This window comes from Zophobas morio, unplaced genomic scaffold (assembly GCF_036711695.1).
Source record: "Zophobas morio isolate AGI-343-1 ecotype UQ-CSIRO unplaced genomic scaffold, CSIRO_AGI_Zmor_V1 ptg000021l, whole genome shotgun sequence".
NCBI lineage: Eukaryota > Metazoa > Arthropoda > Insecta > Coleoptera > Tenebrionidae > Zophobas > Zophobas morio.
The window spans coordinates 14047642-14072497 of NW_026972126.1; the positions used below are offsets into that span (position 1 = coordinate 14047642).

The 24856-nt window shown below is 33.1% G+C and overlaps 2 protein-coding genes across 3 annotated transcripts in view; both read left to right on the forward strand.

The window, feature by feature from the left end:
* Positions 1–24856, forward strand: part of LOC135133221 (protein gooseberry-neuro-like) — a 177189-nt gene that overhangs the window by 113653 nt on the left and 38680 nt on the right. Inside the window, exons 1-2 of one of the 2 annotated variants that reach the window (XM_064061546.1) lie at positions 3332–3441; positions 7983–8296. In XM_064061546.1, coding sequence (XP_063917616.1) covers positions 3402–3441; positions 7983–8296 — 354 coding nt within the window. In that variant the 5' untranslated portion in view covers positions 3332–3401. Of the gene's footprint in view, positions 1–3331; positions 3442–7982; positions 8297–24856 lie in introns of those variants that run through there. The other variant, XM_064061547.1, reaches the window with a different exon arrangement.
* Positions 13799–21168, forward strand: LOC135132924 (uncharacterized). Its single transcript, XM_064061148.1, has 10 exons — positions 13799–13891; positions 14075–14266; positions 16651–16725; positions 16984–17131; positions 17190–17339; positions 17801–18042; positions 18101–18337; positions 18728–19000; positions 19051–19201; positions 19265–21168. Exons 1-10 carry the CDS (start codon positions 13799–13801, stop codon positions 19723–19725), a joined length of 2022 nt encoding a protein of 673 aa, XP_063917218.1. The 3' UTR covers positions 19726–21168.

Below are 24856 nucleotides of genomic sequence, written 5' to 3' on the forward strand. Positions count from 1 at the left end.
AATGATAATTTGCAAAAAAGTTTAATTTTTCAAGCAAGTAAAAGCACTGATGATGAAAATAATAATTGCACCTATGAAGTTTTCTGAAAACAGATGACGTAAAAAGTAATAAAATCTGACAGTTAAAAATTAAATCATGATACACGGAAGACGAAGTAACTCCGGATGTAAGTATATAAAATCGTATATAGAGAAAATTTTAACAAGTATATCCAAAATTAAATTAAGTACAGTTCAAACGAAGACGAAAAATGTTTCTGTCCAAGTTTTCAGCCATTTCGTTTGGGAAATATGATATTTTAGAAGTCTTGGACTGTTGTGATGATATTATAACTATAGAATTTATTTTTTTGGTCCTATATACTTATATATCATAAATTACGTATAATTTTAATTGATTGGTAAATCTGAAAGGAAGCAACAGATTAAAAAAAAATTCTGAGATTTCTATGTCCTAAAACGTTAGCCTATTCGCCGTTTTGACGAAAACCATGCCCCTTTTCCCACTTAATCGTAAATTCCAATTAAGTGACTGAAAAATACAGTCAACTTTGGAGAATAATTTCAATATCTTTTATGGAATCTGAACCTAATGAGGTCACAACCTGACATATGTTGCAGGACCTGGGGGCTTCCAAAGCACACAGGCTTAAACCCATCGACACATTAATGCCAGCCGCGAGCCAAAAGCGGCTCTTTTGGTCTCAAACACTCAGCTATTTATTGTGTTTTATTATGTTCAGCCACATTCAACTTTAGTCCGACTGTTGCAGGCCCAACACAGGGTAGCTCACCACAAGAATTATTTCGTATATTATGCTATGAAAGTCTGGGTAGTTTATTTTAATTATTCTGCGTTGTACTAATAAATAATAAGAGTAAAATGCATTACTACCATTCGAGTAATATTAAAAGTGAACACTACACAAAGTCAAAATAATTGTCAAAATGTGAACTTTTTTTTGTCATGCTGAGTTGAACTTTCTTTGAACTTTGTGCAACATTACAGAATGTTTTCGAACAAACTGCACAGTCCAAACCTTGGATATTCGTCATTTACATATATTCTATAATTTACTTCACCTTTTTCTTGAACACGTTGTCTTATATTTTTACTACTATGCGTCGGTTGCATAATCTGATTTCTCCACATACTTCCCGAGCCTAAGCTATAATAATTTGGTAAACGACTACTTTCATTCTCTTTCAACGTTTCATAACCCCTAAAATATGAAAAAATAGGTCTCCCGTTTCCGTCTGTCTGTGTCGTTTTTTAGGAATATCGCGTAGGTGGTAAAACGATAACTAAAACTTGTCTGATCATTCCCACCAACAATCTGATGACGTCATCTTAACAATTTGCATAATAATGTTCAATCGAATTTTCGAAAAAGCTGGATATCTTGTAAAGCACTTCAAGATCTGTATAAATAACCTTAAATTTTTTAATAACGATTTCATATTTATTTTTAATGGTTCTGCCAACACTGGGACATAATTAAGTACTAAAATTGTTATTAAAATTTTTATATGGAATTAAAATTTCTGTTGGGATAATCTAAAAAATTTTAACAACCGAAAAAAGAATAATTTCACACTTACAATACTAGAATAAGATATCTCATTAGGTTATCGTCACGTACACAAGTTATAACGTCTTTAATTTATGTATATTTTAATATGTTTGGTTCCAGTTAATCCAAAGGAAGAATTGTAAATAAACTTTGGAAATCATGGTAAATTGATTAAGCTGCACTTATAGTCTAAATACCTTAATATCCATTATAAATTAATACGATACACTTTATAAAACAAATTAAAAAGTTTTAAATATTTTCTTTACGTAGATTCAAAGTCGTTTTCTTTGTGATAACCCATAATATTAAAATACTTACTATTAAACTACACACAAATCGGTAGGTTAAGATCTCAGTGCAAACGAGTATATTTCGCAAAATTTTTAGATGATGTCATTAAATTTTGGTTACGGTGTTACTACGTACATTGCAATTTTCAAGTAGAACTAAAATTTTATAGCAATCATTCCAGTAGTTTCAGAAATTAATTATTATACGTCTAATAAAGTCCATAACAGGCAGACGACAGACAGACAGAAACGGTAGACATTTTTGCTTTCTATAAGTTCTAAAATTAAATCTATTTCTGGGTGACACAACAAAATTGTTTAGATTAAATTTGAATTATAAAACGATTTTCAAAATGGCTGAAAGAATTTTAACTACAAAAATGGAACTACAATGATGACTTTTTTGTTCAGTAATAGTATGCATCAATTTCAAAATTTTGTTATACAATTCAGTATATTTTATATGATACTTGATTTTGTAAATTTTTCCATTGCATTGAGAATAATAATTTTGACAATCAATTAAGGTGAAACATCCTGTATATCTGTGTCCAGCTTTTAACAATAAATAGTGAGTAGCCGTTTTCGGTTTTTTGACAGTTGTAAAGTATTAAGTTAAATAAAAGGCATAAGAACGAGCTGTCAGCAATATTTATCTACCTTATTTTATTTAAATCATAAAGAATTGATTTCATGGATAGACAGATCCTTCCTCAGTAACGTTTCCAGTAGCATGATTTCCATAACAATTTAAAATCTAATAAAACGTTCTCTTATGATCATCTTTTATTCAAAAATGCAAGTCTTTTAAGCGCGTCTTTATCTTATATCTACGGTAAAAATCCCAGGTGGTCCCAAATTTTGCGCACAAAAGAACCGACCACCGTCTTACACCATAAAAAATTAGATATGGTTCTTTCACGATTTTTCTTCCGTTTAGTAGCAACGCACAAAGTCGTGTTTTTGCTGTTTTTACGCATCCTTCGTTATTTCCGAAAAAGTCGGTGGCCCAAAACTGGGTGCGGCCCCAAGTAGCCATTTTAGAAGCAATTTCCTCGTGTGCGTGTTTTCCTGTGGACATGAGGCAGTGTAGCGGCGTAAAAATAATTTAATACTTTCCTCGCCAATATATCGTCGTCACAAGGCAGTACTCGCAGCAAGTACCTCCCATTCAAGCTTTACAATGCCGCTTTGTAGACCCTCCCATATATAAAATCGGTTTGCTCGGCTCGGCAATAGGTTTCATGCTTGTTTTTGTAGAAAAACACCCCTCATGGTACGCCTTTCGATCATCAAAACTGCCTTCCCGCTATTACAATAGAAACATATGAAGCTTTTGACCAATAGTGCACGGACTCATTTTACTACCAGATGGTAAACAATTTTTTTCTCGCCCCGTACACAATGTGAATGATTGTCCATAATTCAGTTCGTACAGTGTTGTTTTAGTGGATGGGACTTTCGGTGTGAACTGAGCTTTAAAATGTGCAAAATGAAGGTTTCTTGAATATGTAGAGTACGAAAAGTTGTAATTATGGATATGAGACCGATTTTTGGCGGATACCCGTTTCAAGGTGAGTTCGCAAAGCTTTTGATACCTCGGAATGCGGCGGAAATAGAACTGATCATAAAAATAACATAATTAATAAAGGTAAAGGCGGGCGAGGTTCATCTATCACTCTGACCGCCGCCTCGGGCAAAATCAGCAATCTCAACAAATTATAGTAGTCGGGATTCGATATGGCCTTCCAAATTACTCAAGCCCACCCCTGCAAATGTGATTAAATTATCATTAAGGCTCTTCAGTGAAGAAGTGCTTTGAACGGGCTACTGTTCTGACCGATTATTCTCAGGTATATGAGGCATTTAAACTACATTGCGCCGAAGAACCTCGGTAGTCATTATGGGCCAGAATAATTGGCGACGATTACGATCTTCATGCCCTGGCAACTTGCTGATTTCGTTATGATTATATGTAAAAGTATTTGCAAAAACTAAAAAAGAAAAATTAACAGCCGGCTGAACTGTCAACGTCAACCACCGACGCACACCGCACTGTAGCTGTCAACTGTGCTGATGAATGTCCGATATTCTTTTTAGAATACGTAATTTATATATAGAGCTGTGGTGATTAATTGGTCGGGTTATGTTAAAATGGTTGATACCTGTATTTCCAGTTACATATTTCTTTAAAGCTGAGGTGCATATTAATTTATAAAGGTTTAATTTCCGACAATTTCTAGGCAAGCATAACAAAAAATTACATAAGTAATATATTATGTATTTTCTTTGAATCCTAACTACAGTACGATATTAAGTATAATGACATAAAACTACGAGGATTAATGGCAATCAGAGAGGAAAACAAATCATTTAAGATTCATTAGGACACACAGTGTAACAATATTTTTATTTTGTATGCAATATCCTGGTGTCCTCAAAATTATCACTAGATTTTTATTCCAAATGAAACATTACAATTTTTACATGTATACATCTTCTACACAACATATCCAACTAATTTTAGATAAAAGTAAAATTTTTCACCGACGATAAAATTTCACAACGTTAAGAAATTAATTATGATCATCAGTTTTAATTGTCAGTAATAAGAGTAATGTCTGCTATTCATAAGATCAATCTTTAATCAATCGTCTAACACATTCAGATCAATTAATCAAGAAGTTCCGGATTAACGAAACAATGGAATTTGTTTCGTTTCTCAATTCGCAACTCAAATTTAGTTAATGTTATATGGTAAATACCTCTGTTCTTTACGGACGTTATTAAATAAGTGTAAGGTTTCATATGTATTCCGAATTTTCGTTGTAATTTTTCACATAATTTGAAAATGGATACTTTTTTCAAAATTTTAAGATTGTTATTTATGTAACAAATGTGAGAAATGACTTTTTTAACGAGGCGTAGCGTACTACAATTAATAAATAACCGTCTAAATTCCGTGTAGTTTCGTGCTGTTTTTTTTTCTGAAATTTCTTGTTATGTTCTTAGGTTGACAGTAATTTGCGGCGTACCTATAATAGACGTAACACTATTAAAATCTGAAGTAATTACCAATAATTATAAATACTACAAGTAAGTGTAGAAACATTACCAAATTTTAAACATGGAGTACATTATAACAAGAAAATAAAGTCAAAAAATTATACAGCGTGTACACGAAAGATAAATTAATTCAGAAATTAAATTAGAGAAAAACTCGACATTTACATTTTTCTTTTTTTTTATATTTTCAAAGAAAACAAAAATTACTATCAATAATTCGAAACTAAAATTTTATTTGACACTGACTGTGTTTGGACAAGTTTAGTGTCATGATTCTTCGTTTAAAAAAAGGGCATCTTGTGTGACTTTTGTATTGTACTATTTTCTCAGTTAACAATCTGACAACTTATGACAACGAAAAACTGTTTGAATTATTAAAAATTTAGTAAATATCGACAACTTTTTTCCAGCAGTGCCAGTGGCCTAGTTCTCAAACTTTAGACAACTGCACACAGATTTTATTTTGGTTTAAAACTTAAAAAGTTGTTCTTTAAAAAAATAGATAAATATTTTGTCATATATTAATTATAAAAAAAGATTGACTTGTCAAAAAAAAATGCCAAAACGGATTTTTAAACCTTGAACGCAATTTTGTTTGTTTTCTTGAACTGGATCGGAGCAACTGCAATTTATGAGGAATTACTACAATTCTGTTTTATTATTTGAGAAAGTTACTTCCGAGTTAGTCATTGATTTATCAATATTTAAAATTTACAATTATTTTGAAATTAGTAGGGGCGGAATTATTTTATTTGGATTACTAGACTGCACACAGTATACTTCAATTAATAGGCAAATCGTGGAATTTTGAAAAAGTTAAGGGGAAAGAATCCAAACTAGGTACCTAAGTTCCATAATATAGTGATATCATTATATCAGTAAAAATCTAGATTAGTGAGCAGTTGTCATGACATAAATACAGGATCGCTAGAATGTATAGAAACGCTTAAATATCGTGAGAACCGATTGTACAAATCACCTGAAATTAGATACAGGGGTACAAGAAGTTGTGCTCTAACTATTCGTCAAAAAAATTGAAAGAAAGATGACATAGTTACTACCTTTGAAAATTATTTTAATTTGACATGTAAGATGCATGCATCTAAGTGCAACTGAGCCCATAGAATTATTTATGATTATCGTTTACGGTCACAAAAGATGAAGTTTTGCTCAGGTAACAACACATTTCAATGAAATTCATCCTGAATGAGAACCCATTCCCAAGTCGACAGTTTCAAAAATCCTGGAAACTGGAAGTGTTAAAGAACCTGGCACGCCAAAAACTGCTCCATATGATGAAAGTGCTCCTAATGTTCTCTTAGACGCCACAGAAAATCCCAAAACGTCAGTACAACAATTAGCGCTGAATCACAATGCTAGTAGAAAATCAATTCAAACAATAATGAAAAAGAAAAAGTTTCACCCATACAAGATCTATTTGGTACAAGAGCTAAACGAAGATGATTTTGATCGTAGAGTTGAATTCACCGAAATTATTATGAACAGAATACAACAAGACGGAAATTTTAACAACAGGATTTTGTTTTCCGACGAATCTACGTTTTGTTTAAATGGTCATGTGAACAGACACAACTGCAGGTACTGGTATGACACAAATCCATGCTGGTTGGAAGAAATCCACACACAGCATCCAGAAAAACTGAATGTTTGGTGTGGTATTATTGGTTACTACGTAATTGGTCCTTTTTTTATTAATGGGAATTTAAATTCTGAGGGATAGTTAAGGCTGTTGCGGGAACGTATAGGGCCTGGACTTAGAGAATTGTTTCCCAATTACCAAAATCTGGAATTACCACCAGAAACTATTTGGTTTCAACAAGACGGTGCTCCACCCCATTTTGATAGATGGATAGGCCCAAGGGGTGCTAGTGAGTGGCCTACCAGGTCACCGGATTTGACACCGCTTGACTTTTTTTCGTGGAGCTATTTGAAGAATCGCGTTTATATCAGTAGACTCATTCAAAGTGAAGACTTACAGAAACGCTAACGAAATTGCTAAAATTCGTCCAGAAATTCTCATGAAATCACTACAAAATTTTATTCAGCTCCTTTTTACTGCCAGGAAGTAAATGGGGAGCATTTTAAGCATCTTTTGTAGAAAACAGAACTTTAATTTTGGTTTCGGTTGTTATTGGTCAATTTAATTATTGTTTAATATTAATTAAAATTTATAATTATTAATTTAGTTAATTATTGTTTAATAATTTATTTTGCCATTTCAATCAGAAAAAAATTATAGCAATGAATTAAGAAAAAAAGCTCTATTCAAAAATGCATTAATTATATGGTAGCGCCATTTAAAAAAAAAATGAAGTTTGCCTTGCATCTCGAAAACGAATGAAGCAAACAATTTTTTTTAACGAATAATTGAAGGAGGAGTTCTTGTACCCCTATATCTAATTTCAGTTGATTTGTACAATTAGTTGCCACGGTATTTAACTATTTCCATACATTCTTGCGACCCTTTATAATACATATAGCATTAAAGTAAAAGCCCATTTCCACCGACAATATTTAGAATCAAATTTATTCTGAATACAAGCACTCTGTGGAAAATAAGTAGTACATTTTATCCTTTTTGAAAAAAATTACAAGTGTGGTACACAATTTTCAATTTGAAACTGCAAAAATCTTTCAATATGGTCTAAAGATCAAAAGAACAGCAGCACTATTATGCACGATTTTTTTTTTCACAAAGATTAGCCAGCGCTTCAAAAAATATAATGTCAATCTTGTGTGTGTTTTGATTCTATAAGCCAAACGAATCAGAAACTATAGAGCAAACTACTTTAATTATCCGAAACGCTAAATTGTCAGTTATTAAGCTTCCCATTTCTGATATAGAAGGCATCGTTTTAAAAGCAATTAAAGCCAAAGCAATTAACACTAGAAATTTAATGAATCTTAATTTAATGGGAGAATTAGCGATCACAGTTCACCTAACACAGTAATACAGTGGTAATATATTTATTAACAATTATAGTGTTGGCAAAGGTGGCACATTAAATGTTTATTTTTTTCAAAACAGGTCAAGGACGTGTTAACCAACTTGGAGGTGTATTCATCAATGGTCGTCCTTTGCCAAATCATATCCGACTGAAAATCGTCGAAATGGCAGCCGCCGGTATCAGACCTTGTGTTATATCCAGGCAGTTGAGGGTATCACATGGTTGCGTTTCAAAAATTTTAAATCGCTATCAAGAAACGGGAAGCATAAGGCCGGGAGTAATTGGTGGTTCTAAACCGCGAGTTGCTACACCTGAAGTGGAAATGAGGATAGAGCAAATGAAGAAGGACAACCCTACCATATTTTCGTGGGAGATCCGGGAGAGACTAGTTAAGGTAAACATAACAAACTTCTTTAATTGCGACTATTCTAAGTAGTATCAATAAACGGTGCAGAGCTGCAAACGCCACGTTTGAGTTTTTTATCAAAAGAGAGTTATGGGAAAATTCACGAAATTCTCAAATGCAGTTAAAACATTAAGGTCCAGTTTTATACGGTCAAATTGACTAAATCAAATTTCTGAGAGCGAATTCTTGCGGAAAACCGGCAGTGCAATCATGCACCTGAACCTCGCGTTGGAGCAATTATTCTACAAGTGGTTAACCATACGACACAAAAAAGGGTTAACTTTATCTTCAAATTCACGCATATTCAGCAGCGGTCATACTACACATTAAATATAAAATGCAAAGATATCGAATTACAACGCACTTTTAAGGAAGATAATATTTAGAGATCTCTGGTAAATCGTGATAATATAAATTCGTCCCACTAAAATTTTTATTGCATTTTTGCACAATTTCTTCTATTAAAATCAATCAAATTTTTGAGGCACTTAAGCGGGCAACAACAATGACTATAGTTGAAACAATATTTAAATACCTTGTCAAAACTAAACGATGATGAGACCAGAGTTATTATCCGCAATCCCCCACGTCATTGTTCCTGCGTTATCGTCTTTTCAGTCAACCTCGTTACTTTCAAAGTTCTTGCTTAATTTTTCAGTTTTACGCTTAGAACTTAGGCTAATCATTTGAGTACATAGTATATCGTGTGGGTACTCACAACCGCAAAGCAGGGACGGATTTAAGAAGACGCCAAAGAAGCAGTTGCGTGGGAGTCTTTGAAAGGATGTTCTAAAATTTTAGAGCTCATTAACATTTTCAGTTATATCCTATTTCCAGGTTTATCTCATTATTAACCGTTCTTTAACATTTTCATCTATCGCTGTTTTAATGTTATAGTCTTTATATTAAAACTTGTCTACTACGTTATTTAATGAAAGTCGCGAAGTGTAAGGATATTGCGTAGAGTCATTCTATCGTAATGAATATGTTAGGGTAAATGTGTACAAGAGTACGCACTTAGTGTAAAACTGTCGACAACTTTTTAATTTTTTTGGATAGACAAATTTTATGATATAGGTTCGTTATATACATGTTTAGAGATCAGATATATTTAATTGTACGTCTCAACACCACTATATTTTAAGAGTAATTTCAATTTTTGTCAAGATGTGTAAATGCGCACTCTTAGACAGTTCATTGCACAAGAGTGCGCATTTGAACGCTTATGAGTACGCATTACATTTTATGAAAAAAAATTTGTTTCTAAGGTGAAAATAAATGGGAATAAGTGACTACAGACTACACATAAAACGGGAGACCTATTTCTTCGTACTCTAGGGGTCTTGAAAAGTCGAGAAAACGTAAAAATAGAGAGTCGGTCGACGGACTCGATTACAACACGCTCAGGACGTAAAAATAAAAAAAAAAACACCATAACCACCACCACACAACTTGAAAAGCAGTACAAAGTAGTAGAGTTAAATAATTCATTATCGTATGATATGCATCTCCAAGACTATTAGACTACGTATTGCAAGCAATGCGCACTCTTATACAATACCTCGCTGCGCACTCTTGTACATTTGTACATAACCTAATGTTTTCAAAGTTAAAAGCCTTTGATGGATAGAAAGTATAAAACTGTTAGTGTATAACGAGACCTTAAAAGTTACAACTAATGAAAATTATTACTGTAAAATAAAAGAACTGGTACGTACCTTACAAAAAACTAAAACTATGAGCGGTAAAAATTACATCCACACAACGTGTGAACATAAATTCGTCAGTACGACCAAACTATAAACTATATTCAGGTCACTTGTGCACCTTTATCTCAGGTTTAGCATTAAATTCTGAATGGTATAACTTCATCTTACCCAGATGGCACTAATAAACAGAAATCAGCAGTGCGTACTCTTATACATATTCGCACTCTTGTACACATTTACCCTACTACTCCAAATATAATTTTATAATATTTATTATTACTCATTTCCACTTCCTCCTAGGTCTAGGCCAATTTTTGTGGTTGTGCATTTGAAAATGCCGCTTTCTTCTTCTTATAAGTATTTGATTAGCAACATCTATGACACAACTTTGACAGGTCAAGCGGGAAATTCCATATTTTTTTGTAAAATGGAGACCTAGTGATAAAATATTTAATCTGACCTATCACCTTCCTTAACAGAAAACTACTGTTAAGAAAGGTGATAGGTCAGATATTATGAATTACAGGCAAATAACAGTAATTAACAATATAGGTAATGTGTTTGAATTTGTCATATATGATAATACTTTTCACTAATTTCCAACAAAATATCACTCAATCAAAATGGCTGACTCGAAGATCAATTAATTCTTAGTAAATCTAGTCTCCATAACTCAATTTCTGTGTAGTAATCAACATCAGGAAGCAGACGTAGTATATACCGATTTCTCAAAGGCGTTTAATCGTTTTGATCAACTACTTCTACACATGCTCGTGATGTCCTTGGTTTTTCTGATGACTGTATTAAATTTATTGTTTCATATTCATAGATCTCAGTTCGTTCATATAGAGAATTTAATTGTATGCAATACTCGGGTGTTTCTCATGGTGCCCTTTTGGGTCCGTTATTTTTTACTATTTATATAAACGATATTGTTAACAACTAATACGTTTCTACATTTTGAATAACAATGAATAGAGAGCATAATAGTGAAAGAAGGTCGATCACAGAATTAGTTAATAAGAACGACGGAAGAATTACTAACGACGTCAGAATTAAAAGAGTATCGGAAATATGTGGTGACCACACGTTGTTTCTTGCGAAAAATTAGAAAACACAAACAAATTAAACATAAAAGTAAGAAAATACAACACGAAAAAATAGATCATACAAATTAAAAACAAAAGAAATTCAAGACACTAGAAGATAAATTTTCAACCAAATTAAAGAAAAAAGCGGTAAATACAACAAAGACGACCGCAGAAGAAATATGGGAGCTGAGCTAGAGAATGCTATCAAGGATTACTATGCATAAAATAACACATCTTTTAAAGAGCAAGATCAAGACAAACAAGAAACATAAAACGCAACCAACTTTTGCTGTATGCAGATGATTCTTAAATTATCTTTAACACGTAACAGTAAAAATTCTATAGAAGAATATTGATGCAACCCGGAATACGAGTACAGAAAAACAACCTCAGCCTGAATGCGAATTGTCAAAATATACTCATAACTATGCCATTAAAAATAAAAGTCTAAAACGATTATGGTGTGAATTTCGACTTTAAACCATCATTTACACATCATCATGTTGAGGGTATTTTCCGTTGTCATGCAGGGTGTTGGTCACTTCCGCGCCACGGTTAGGTTACCCCTTGTAGCAGGTTTAATTTCCAAAAAGGTCATAGACACTTACTCGCAAATAGAAGATTATAAGGTTTGTCATTGCCTACAGGTTCCTAGCGGATAAGCCTCATACATTATAATCTTATGAGTTTTATAATAAGTCTAGCATCAATTGCGCGCAATTGTCCCTTTCCTCTCAGGTAGTAGTGAGATTAGGACCACCTCCAGATTTTTCTGACCATGGCGCCCAACTGACCCATGCTCGTCATACAAGACCTTAGGATTTATTTTACGCAACTTTAGTACTTAGGATACGCAGATATTTTTATCTAAAATACACAGTTTTAATGTAGGAAATCATTTGTTACACTACGAAATTCCGAAAACTAATATTCTAGAGAGCGTTTTTTTTTTACCGCTGATTTTGACATCCTCTCTCTAAACGCACGTAAATTCTAACAACGAAGCAAAAATATATGCATATATTTTTTTAATACGTAACTGTAATTATGTTGGCTTAATTCGACCTAAGTCTGTCAGCCAACGATGTTACAAAAAGTGCATCCACTTCCTCTCATAAGTCGCGATCGGACGATTTCGTAAAAAATCTTGGATCAGGATAAAGGATAAAGGTGTAGTTCCCCTAAGAGCTACCAAATTATCTCCGTGTTCACGCTCCATTACCGTCCGCTCACCATACATAATACATCTGTATCTTTCGCTGCACGGGGAAGTCGTCGAGTCCTCCGCCTCTGGTGCGAGGCGCAAGCAAAAAACCCGAAGAAAAGGGGGCGTTGCTGTTCGTTTATCGGGCCCGGAGCGGTGCAGATACGTTGCGACGACATACACGAAGGTCCTGCGAGCAAGAGTGAAGAACCGGTGGGTCCGCGAGATGCTATCGCCAGATGTCCCGGCGGTAATTTGAGGGCGGTAACATCGGCACGCTCGCTACGTCAGGACCACTATTATCATTGTGATGTGTCCTCTGGCACGCTGCTGGCCCTTTGATCCGATGCCGACACACGGCTATCATCGTCGGCGGACACTCCGTGGTAGCACACGAGACCGGTGCGAACGTGACGTACTGTTATCGGGTACACCGACGATGATAACGTGGACTTCCGTGCCATCGATCGCAGCTACAGATAATCCGGGATCGATACGATCGATGACAGTTGATGTTGACAGCTATGGTGCGATCAAAGCCTCGGGCGGAGATAAACGGCACAGATAATCGCCATTTTTCTCGTGTGGAAGGTGCTGGAAGTCTTATTGAGGATAAGGCCTAAGGGAAGCGTGAACGGAGCGTTGAACATTACGTCAATCAAAGATTTTTTTCTTATATCGGAGTTGTAAGTTTAGTTTTTTATTAATATCAGTGCAAAAAATGTTTCAGACAGTGATATTAGCTACAAACTCGTTGTTTATAGCACCGTTCGTGCCTTTTTGAGGTCGGTAACTCGGCACTGGCATTAACCCGTAATGTGGCTAATGTTCGTCGCAAACAATGGGCAGTGTAGCGTTTTACATTTGACAGATCTAAAGCAACTACTTCTGGGGTGGTAAATAAATGATAATTTCTGATTGTCTGCAACCTATCTGTGACACGGTTCATAAACATCTACCTACATTAATTTTTAGTGACAAACAGTATTGGCATCGTACACTGTATATTTAATTTCTATAATATAATAATAAAGGTATTGACTTCGGAAATAGAGGAAGGAACTTATGGTCCTGAAAAGCTGACTAACTTGAACACCGATTACAATCAGTGAATAAGATCTTGGTTCCGTTTTGGTATTCTGCCACTATAACATTTTTGGATATATTTAGTTCAATAACATACTTCCGTATATCTCCTATATACAAGATGTTTTTGAAAGATATGCAAAAAAATTCTGGTAAATCTGGCCATCTTGGATATGACGTCCCTCATTTCTAATACAGGCTTCCGCATGCCGAATCATATCCGGAATAGCTCTAATGTCTGTCTCAACTTCCTGAATGCGATTTCTGAGGTGCTCAACTATGTCCAACGGGGCCTGGTACATCAACTGCTTCATGGTCTCCCACAAAAAGAAATCGCAAGGACATCCTCTAAAAGATTGCCGAAGATGTTAGTCTCTAGACTCTAGACTCTAAATAAGCGATGCCTGTTAATCGAGGTGGTAAAATGTATAAACCTATTAGGTGGTTTCCCAACATTCCCGCCCCAACCATTGACACTGAAACGATCCTGAAAGTGTGTTTCTTGAATTGAGTGGGGATTCTTGTCTGACATGAGTGAGAATTAAAAATACCATCTCTGATAAATGTTGCTTGATCTAAATTTAGATCTTCCCGGTTTTTTTGAAACAACCATTCACAGAACGCAACCCTTTTTGGCAAATCGTCAGACTTCAAGTATTGTTCCCATATTCGATAGGCCAATCTTCGCATCCTTGTTCCCGGATTTTTTCCACGATATTTAAAATTTCGACTTACGCATTTAGTGCTTAACTGGTTCTTTGTCGACGCCAGTCCGACGGACGTGGACGAAATCCTCCATTTTCTCGAAGACGCTCAGTGCCGGATTGAGGACATGGGGTCCACCGAGAAATTTAGAAAGTGCGGTCCTGTAGTATTGTATACACATATTGTTTAGGTATTATTACTATTATTATTATTTTCAGTTTTGCCGGCGACATTGGCGTTTTGTAAAAATTATGTTGTTTTTGGTTTTTGATGACACTACCAAGAGAAACAAAGCTAGTAAAACAATTGTGGAAAATTATTTTAACAGAACTTTCTTCGTCCTTGCAGTCTAGTCCGACAAATTCCGCTTCTTTAAAAAATTATAAAATTAGATTTTGCGATGTTCATTTTGTGATAACTCTATAAAATGACATAATTAACATCCCCGCAATTCCTGCGTCTTTAAATATGAAATATATTTAAAACATATAACTACAGGAAAAAATTTTAACATTCTCAATTTCTCAGTATATGCTTAACTTCGACTGTTTATGTTTGTACTGTATCGAATTCGATTTTTAGCACGTTCAGATTACAAGCATTAACGGTTAAAGGAAAATGAAAATTGGTTGATTTTGTGTTCTCAATGCAGAGAAACAGACACAAAACAATTTTAAAATATCTTCATGATTACACAGCATTCAGTTTTTGCAATTTCAAAGTTAAATACAATGTTGATTTATTTTCCAAAATCTGGAGGCCAAGGCTAAAAAGTCAACACGGATTCATAATTCACATATACAAGACTATGTTCTTTTATAAAATTTAAAGAACATTTGTTCAGTAGAATTTTAAGATGACGTGATAATTTTTTGGGAAGGCCTTAATCGAACAAATTTTGATTAACAATTTACCATTTTTCCTATAACCTTAAAACTTTTGGGAATACGTCAGATATATGATTTAAGTACATTCGCTTTTGCACTTTTAAAGTTAAATTGTAAAATACAATTTTGAATTTTTTCCAAAAATCTCGATGTCTAGAGGAAAAACTCAACAAGGATTCTAAATTATACATACATAGAGTATGATAATTCTATAAAATTTAAGGAACATTTGTTCTACAAAATTATAAAATGATTTTTTAGCGGCCATAAACAAAAAACATTTGATTAACGATTTACCATGCTTACGATATTCTTAAAACTCTTGCAAGTTTTCAAAGAATTTTGATTTTTCTCTCAAAAATCTGGATGTCTATGGTGAAAACATAGATTCATGAATCACACGTCCAGGACTATGTAATTACCTATATAAAATTAAATAAATGTAATATCAAAAGAAGGGGGCAAATTAGTAGTAAGTAAAATGGTACGTTTCACCCCACATTTTGTTTTTTAATTTATTATAAGCTAATTTATAATTTTTTAATTTAATTTAATTAACAATCAGCGGTTTCTATATGGATCCGCTGGAATCATGGTCAAAATCTTTAGAAATCCATACCTTTTTAAAAAATAACCTCAAAAATGAGGTGAAATGTTAAAAAATGCATTAAGAAAACTTGACGACAAAAATAGACTTTTTAATTTATAAAAAACCAATAAAAAAAACCTTCGACGTCAAAATTGGCCTGCTTGCTTAAAAAATGATATAGTACCTTAAAATAGATGAAAAAATAAGTAAAAAAATACCTTACACAGTAAAAAATGATTTGTTAATTTCTACAACAACAGTTTTAGTTAATAATTCGCAGTTAAATTTAACACTAAATTGCTGTCGGAACAGCAAAATTTAGAATTCAAAAATTTGCTTGATCGAAATATTGTTGACTTCCCGTTACATTCTGTTGTTTTAACAATTATATTTTTGTCCTTTTTGAGCTGCTCATATAACGAAAAAGTTTGTACTAATTCGCAACTGATACGGTACATTTCTGCCCTTCTGAATGTAAATTGGACATTATTGTTAGTAATAGTGAAACTAACTTTTTGTTGTGTTTTGTTAAGGGAACAGCTTCCACAACTAATGTTTATGACTAAATTAACTGTTTAATCTTGGTAAATGGACGACCAAGAATTTTAGATCACAAGCAACATGGTACAATTTCATTTGGTAAAGGCTACATTTCACTCTTTTGTTGTTCATTGAATGCAGATATTTTTGATAATGCAATAACATACCACTGCTATTTTAACAGAACCCAAGTGATGAAACCAACAACTTGCATGTGTTCAATCATTCGCAAATTAAGTGGACATACAATTACTCCGGTTCATAGATGTCCCAATCGGGATAGTTTAAATATCCTACTTGTTGATTCGAACCACATTTTGTTTCTGTTTTTAACAAAATGCATCAACCAACCTCACAACTAAGCCAAGTGAAATCAACAACTTGGATATTGTCAACTTGCACATACAAAAGTGCCACTGACTTCGGGAAGTGCTGAACTACCCATTTATGTTGTAAAAATTAATACTTGCAACTGTATTCGGGTTAATTCGACTACACGAATGAGTTAGGTATGTGTGTTTCCCGCTCCAGCGTCAGCATTCGGTGCATTCTGTGTGCATTGTTGGGCTCTGCGTGGAGTTTCGTTTCCAAAAAGATTGCACAATGGTAAGTATTAACAATGTTTTATTTTATAACTAAATGGGGATCCTTTTTATCAATTGCTTAATCGGTGCCAAAGCCAAATATTGCATGTTTTAGTGTAATCTGTATGCTACGTGACATATGAACGATAAACTACGCACCACTTTGCTCCTTTGTTTCTTGAAGCTACGATATTTGGGTTTGGACCAATACGTTAACCTTGAAATTGTGTTATACCAAAGTACCCTCTCTTTCAATCTCATATGAAAATATTTTCTTTAGACTGATAACAATTACGAAATCGACTTTACAAATACCTTCATAAACGCGTGCCCTTCCACATCCACAACGTATTATGTAAGATTACGTTATAAAGAAACACTGGTATGGGCTTCAGTTAGCGGCAATTATGAATCTATTAAACTTAAAGGTTTGTATGATCTGCGTTAAAAAAGTAATGCATGTATACCTAATTTAATACACTTCAGCTTCTCAGTGTTTCCCAGAATTATTGGGATCCTCTTTCAACATACGTGATTCGGATGGAGCTATAATAAACGAGGATTTTATAAACGACTTTTTAAACATTTCCAACAAAGGGGTAATACTGAGTTTTGTAAAGGACGATGAAGTCATAGGTATTTTAATTATTTAAAAACTATTAGACATTATATAAGGTAAACTATTGAACGTGTTAAATAACAATACTGAAAGGTACCACTCCAATCGCTTAGCGAGTTTACAATTGCTTTGAGAGTATTTGGTCCATTTGCCTTTGCACTATATATGTACCTATATGGAAATACAAAATAGTGTTCTGCTCAAAAAACACGTAAAACTGAGGCAATTTCAGTCATTTAAAAAAACATCAGAGACAAAGAGTTTATGGTGGTAAACATTTAAAACTTTTAAAATTGCAATATTTTACTCAAAAAGATATATCAGTATAGTAGATATAGTTTAGAAAGTTGTCAGATCATAAATAATAGCCAATGTTTAAAATTACTGGCAGTATTTTTTAATCGATAGTAGGAAAAATAGTGCTTGCTCGTTTTTGCACTCTTAATAATTCCATTAATCATCAAAATTAAAATTTTAGAACAATTGCCTACGGAGAGAAATATAAATTCTCCTGCCTTTTCAACCTATTCATTGGCATATACCGGAGGAGTTAGTAGTGCCAGTACGGAAACTTTGCAGTCCTTGCCTACGTCCCCGGCACCATCCGATATCTGCTCAAATTTCGATGAAGATGATGATTCTTATTCATTAATAGTTTCCCCTACTGGTAAGAAGCGACTAAAGACATCATCAATTTCATACCACAATTTAACTGATCACGTATGTCGTTATAATGGTAACAAGTTACTATATATGTATCACCAATGATACGTTTTAGGAATTCAAAAACTATTTGTTATCTGATGCTTGGGGCAAACAAGTAATCAGCTACTATAAAGAAAATAGAACATTAGATGACAAACATAGGATACGATTGGTGCATATCGCAGTTGATCATATGTTACAATTTATGCCCCCCAATACTTTACCTTCTGCTGAAACGAGAACACAATATGCTAAATGCATAGTAACACTGTTCCCAAAATTGAAAGATGTACATACTGACGAAGGATATGTAAGTATGCCTTCATCGTGCGTATTTTAAAATGTTAGTATACAGGGTGTCTTTTTATATTTATTTAAGTTTAAACGACGAGCTTCACATTTCAAAATGCATGACAAATTATTCAAACTACACATATTTATCAATAAAAAAGATACCTTGTACATTCTAAGGTCACCACATCAACTTGTACTGCCGATCTAGTGCAGTAGCTTTAGTATAACCGTCTATTTAGTATAGCCAATTTCAAGTTGAATTTTGCGATAGTTGCAAGTCTCCGTTACCATGGGAGATACGATGACAGTAGTTACGATACAATGCGACTTGTGATTATCGCATTATCGTGATTAAATTGGGTCCTTACAGATAATAAATTGTTCCATGTTATTAACAATATTTTAGGAAGCATTTAGGGGATTCATCGTTGGCCGCTTACGAACTGTTTTTAGAGATAAAAAAGTGAAAAAAGGAAATTCTACAATTCAAGAGAATTCCACAGTCAGTAGTGATGAGTATGATGAGAGTGTTCAAGAAACCATAGAGTTTTTGAAGGCAGCAACGCAGGAACAGATAAAAGATATTTTTAAACGTACAAGACAGACATTTGACTTTAGAAACAGTCACAGACAAGATATCGATAAATTATTTCCCAGGTTTTTTGATACGCCTGGCTTAGTAAGGGTGAAAATACTTTTTGTTAATTTATTTGAAATTTTGTTTTCTAGATAAGTTTGGAATTTTCTCTAATGTTTCCTGAAAATGATATATTTCATAAAACTTTTTCAAAAAATATTTCCATAATTAAAAAACTATACACAACAACAGCAACAAATATAAACACAAAGTTTTTACACGAAGAAAATAAGGACCCCCAAGGTACCAGATTAATTAAAAGATTTTATCTTTTAGAGGTATGTATCTAACATATTTTATTTTCAGATTGGAATGCAACTACCAATGCAATTTTAATGTTGGTTTACTTGTTACCCCCAACTAGCTCTAAAAATGCAAGAAAACAAAGTGCCGCTACAGCTGCAAACAAACTTATAATATTTAAAGATATGCAAGTACCTTTCACTACTATTTTGAAGGAAAGACCATCCAAACAACCGTTCATACTGGCAATTGGAACATCCAAAGCTGCAATAAGTAAATATTACGTAGTATTTGACGAACACATAATCCCTTCTCCTGAACAAAATGTAATAACTGCGTTTGATCTTTGTTTTAAAGTACATTTTGTATTTAATTTAGATTTTGAGAAATCTCTAGAGTATTTTTATAAATTTGTTCAAAATGCGTTTTATAATTTAGAAGTAAAGACAATATCCGATAGAATTCGTTGGTTGAGAACTAAAATGGATCACTTGATGTCGCCATCAAGCGATGAATCTGAATAAAGAAATACCTAAATATCATTTTTACACTGTTGTGTTAACATTTTAGAAGTATTTTTTAGTTTTTATATTAGTTTTAAACATGTTTTCTTGTTTTTTATGTACTTTTAGTAATTTAGCGTTAGGTAAATTTTTGAAACATTTACGACAGGTGCATGCTTTGTACGATAACGAAAAATTAAGATTAAAATGCTTTAGTTGTACCAACATATATGAAACTTTTAGTGGATATAGGAGACACATACAAAAATGTAACACACACAAAATTAATAAGGATCGTTCTTCAATCTCTAATGTTGTAAAACCTCAAACTGAGTTAATATGTGCATCTACTAACGAACATTTTGATTTTGGATGTAACCTAACATCAAATACTAATCAGAAATCGTTAAGTGATTACTGTGCGTCATATGTTTCGAGTTTATACTCTCTGGGTTTACCAGACTCGACCATTCAAAATATCCTAGAAATGAATGAAAAATTACTAAAAATAATTTCGGATACACGAATCAGTAGCACCATAGCTGTTCAGAATGCATTTTCAGATATTAACACAAAATATAAAAGAGAATTGTATTTTAAAAAACATATAGTTGAACCTATTGAAATTCCAATAGGCATAAGATACGACCAAATATGGAATAAGGAAAAGTTTGTCTACGAACAAATCCTGATGTCATGTCATTTTATGTATGTTCCAATTTTAAAAACATTACAATTCCTTTTAAAAAATGACTCTTTTCGAAAATTATTATTTCAAAAACCCAAAGAAAGTCACCCCAACATTCTTTCTGAATTTTCACATGGAAGTATTTTCCGAAAGAGTGCATTTTTTAAAGAAAACCCTCATGCGTTTCAGCTGCAGCTCTACTTCGATGAATTTGATACGGTAAATCCATTAGGATCCAAAACGGGAGGACACAAAATTGGAGCAATTTATATGATGATAAAGAACTTACCCGCTCAGTTAAATTCAGTTTTGGAGAATATTCATTTAGTTGCTTTATTCTATGCCAATGACATAAAGAAATTTGGCATGAACTCAGTTCTAGATATCATTGTTAAAGATATTAAAATTTTAGAAGAGCAAGGAGTTTATGATGACGTTGCAAAGACATTTTTAAAAGGCACAGTTGTCTCACTTAGTCATGACAATCTGGGTGCTAATCAAATTTTTGGCATGGTAGAATCTTTTTCCTCAACTAACTATTGCCGCATTTGCATTGCTAATAAAACAGACGCACAAAGTAGAGCCATTCAAGATGAAAGTTTATTAAGAAGTGATTTTATGTATGAACAACATTGTAGATCGCTAAAACAGGAAACCGATCTTTCGAAAAGATCTAATAATACGGTCTGTGGCATTAAATTCCGAAGTTCCTTAAATAATCTTACTCAATTTAAGTTATGTAATAATCAGTCTGTAGACATTATGCATGACTTATTAGAAGGTGTTATACAACTGGAACTTAAATTATTTTTAAAATTTCTTATTTCAGAAAAAATCATAACCCTCGAAGATATTAATGACAGAATAAAATCTTTCAATTTTGGACATAATTATCAGTGTACTAAACCAAGCCCCATAAGTCTTGATAAACTAGGTAATTCAATAGGCCAACGTGCCGCACAGACTTTCTGTTTATTGAAGTTCATACCTTTAATTTTATCGGATAAAATACTATCGTTATCCGAACAACACCAGAGAAAATACCAAGTTATTCAATTAATTCTAAAAATTGTTAACATAGTATTTTCTACAGTGAATACAAAAGTAAGTGTTTCTGAACTAAAGGAATTAATTAGGCAACATCATGAATTAGTTATAAAAGAGTACAATATTAAGAGCATTCCTTCCAGAGTTCGTCCTTGAGAACGGACAATTTGCCCTTGCTGTCAACACCGACTCACTTCTAATCGCATGTCATAAAAACGTCCAGCTTACCAACCCTATAGTAAGAATAATTTATGGATCCAACCCATTGAAAGACACTCATTTCTCTCGGTATCGGATTCTGTATAAATTCTTAACTAATAATTTGTATTTTGCCGTTATTTAATTTTTTTCTGCCAGTGATATTATATAAGTAAAGTCGTTCGGTAATTAATAATTTAACTGTTAATAATGGTATTAAAATGTTGTATTTTAATTTACTTTTCACATAAATAGTTATTTATGCAACTACTGAGTAAAGTGTATCTTTTTTTTACGAGAAGGAAAATTTGTTGCACGAGTCGAAGGCGAATGCACAAATCCGCCGAGTAAAAAAAAGCCACTTTACTCAGTAGTCGCATACAAAATTTTTTTCGCGTTCGTAACAAAACTCAACACCCACCAACTTCAAAAACTTTTTATTTTGGAACATAGATATTAAATGTAGCCGTATTTGCTGTCTTGACAATTTTTTGTGTTTATGAATTATCATAGCAACGTCAGGCTTCTATGTTTTATTCCGTTAAAAAATGACACGCTACGACACTTTTTTTCACTCAAATGCGTGAAAAAATGAACCGCTATGACACTTTTTTTCACGCTTCTATACCGCACTGTATAACACAAATCATACTGTCAAAACAAATTTTTTAAGTGTCTTAACTTACCTCACTCTAATAAAAAGCAGGTTAGTTGTAGTCTTAAAAAATTGGTCTAAAGAGTTTAGACAGTACCTCCCTCGCTGTCGGCCTATTATGGTTTTTTTCGCATTAGATTTCAAACAATTCGGTTTTATAGTTCTTGATTAAATCAATAAAATAAATTTACGCATTCATTAAAATTTTTGAGTCACCCTGTATATCCAAATCCAAAAAATATAAATGGAATGATAAATTACAAGAAGAGACTCATCATATTTTGTACATTTTAGATAGGATTATGCCGCAAAATTTTGGGGTGACGTCATCCATTTTTTAGGGGGGGATGAGCAAATCTATTTTGATCAAAAATTTGCCATGCTTATCATAAATTTAAAACATTTCCAAGATTTCAAAGCATTCGGTTTTGTAGTTCCTGATTAAATCAATAAAATAAATTCACGCATACATTAATTTTTTTGGGTCACCCTGTATATGCATATCCAAAAAATATGAATGTAATGATAAATTACAAGAAGAGACTCATCATATTTTGTACATTTTAGATAGGATTATTCGGCAAACTTTTGAGGTGACGTCATCAATTTTTTGGAAGGGATAAGTAAATATATGTTGACTAAAAATTTATTATGCTCTTTATAACCTTAAAACATTTGCAAAATCTCAAAGCATTCGGTTCTGCAGTTGCTGATTAAATCAATAAAATAAATTCACGTATTCATTAATTTTTTTGGATCACCTGTATATGCATATCCAAAAAATATGAATGGAATGATAATTCACAAGAAGAGACTCATTATGATGAGTCTCTGATTTAAAATGAACAAAATATGTTTTGTACATTTTAAATAGGATTTATTCAGCAAAATTTTGGGGTGACGTCATCAATTAAGGGGATAACTAAATATATTGTGATTATAATTATATCATGCTTATCATAACTGTAAACCATCTGCAAGATTTCAAAGCATTCAGTTTTGTAGATTCCAACTTAAATGTCAAAATGAATTTCCTAATTTTGATTGTTTTCCGAAAATCTGGACGTTTCTGGCAAAATCTCAATTCGGAGTCATAAAGTACATGGAAAGACTATGCTATTTGATACAATTTAAAACCCAATTATTATGTACAATTTTGAAGTGACGTCATCACATTAGTGGTGGGGATGATTAGACAAATTTTGGTTAGCGTTTTATCATCTACATGATATACCTAATATAAATACAAAATTTGACAACAATCAGCCCAGTACTTTCGGAGATTATCTGTCTAATAAAAATCCGAGACGGCAGACAGACGGACAGACAGACGGAAACGGGAGACCTATTTCTTCGTCTTCTAGGCGTCATGAAAGATCGAGAAAATGTAAAAGTAGAGAGTCGGCCGACGGACTCGATTACAATACTTCCTTTGCTTACGCTCGGGCAGTAAAAAGACTGTTTTGTTTAAAATCCAACGAAATAAAATATACGAAAAAAAAAAAAACACAAGACAAGACACACAGCACTAGACAAAATTCAACAAGTAAATGGTGTGGTAACTAGACCGAACAAACAGGTAAATTTGGACCAGTAATTTGCAAGGATATTATTTATTCTCAGAACACAGAAACTTATTGTATATTTACCTACACAGTAATCTCTCGCAATTACAAAAACCCAACTGTCCGGATCCTTTAGAAGGGATTGCCATAAATCAACCCAGACACAAATGGCGGCTAATTCTGATGGTCTGTTGTAAATCAAAATAAGACGAATAAATTTCAGATAGTTAATCGTTACGTCTTAAATACTCAATTATTTATTAAAATTTTAAGTTCCGATTTTCAGCAAACTACTTTTAAACATAGTATCTCCACGACCGTTTTTGCAAATTACTACTTTTCGATTGATAAAGCCTTAAAGCTAAACCTATGATATTTGGTCTAATTATGCCCTTAATTTCGAAATGATACCGAACGAAAATTTAAATTTTTCTAAATCCGTTCTGTTGAGAATATTAAGAACATTACATACATATAAAATTTTAGTCAATATTGTTGATGGTTCGCTAGATATTTGTTCGGGTAGATGTATTGAATCTCCCATAAGAAAAATACGGAAGGAATCCTCTTAATTTAACACCCAAACATCATTTCATGATACATTATCCTTACATAATCTTAAAAATGGGACCTCTAATAGGCTTGTGTTGCATGCGTTTTGAAGCCAAACATGGATATTTTAAAAATCTCGTGACCAAGTTAAAAAACTACAAATCTTTATGCAAAACTCTGAGCTTTCGACATCAGGAGCACATATGGCACCAATGGAACAACATAAATTTAGGTTATCAACCATTATACGGAAAATGCAGTCAAATTAATTACAAAAATAAATTATATTCTGTTTCATTAAAACATTTTGTTGATTCAATACTTGGTGTTGAAGACAATTATTCCGTAACTGTTACAAATTCGGTAACTGCCTTCAGTACTTTCTTCCAAAAGAAAATGTTTGTTACATTAGAACACGATGAAAAATACCCACTTTTTTCCGAGATA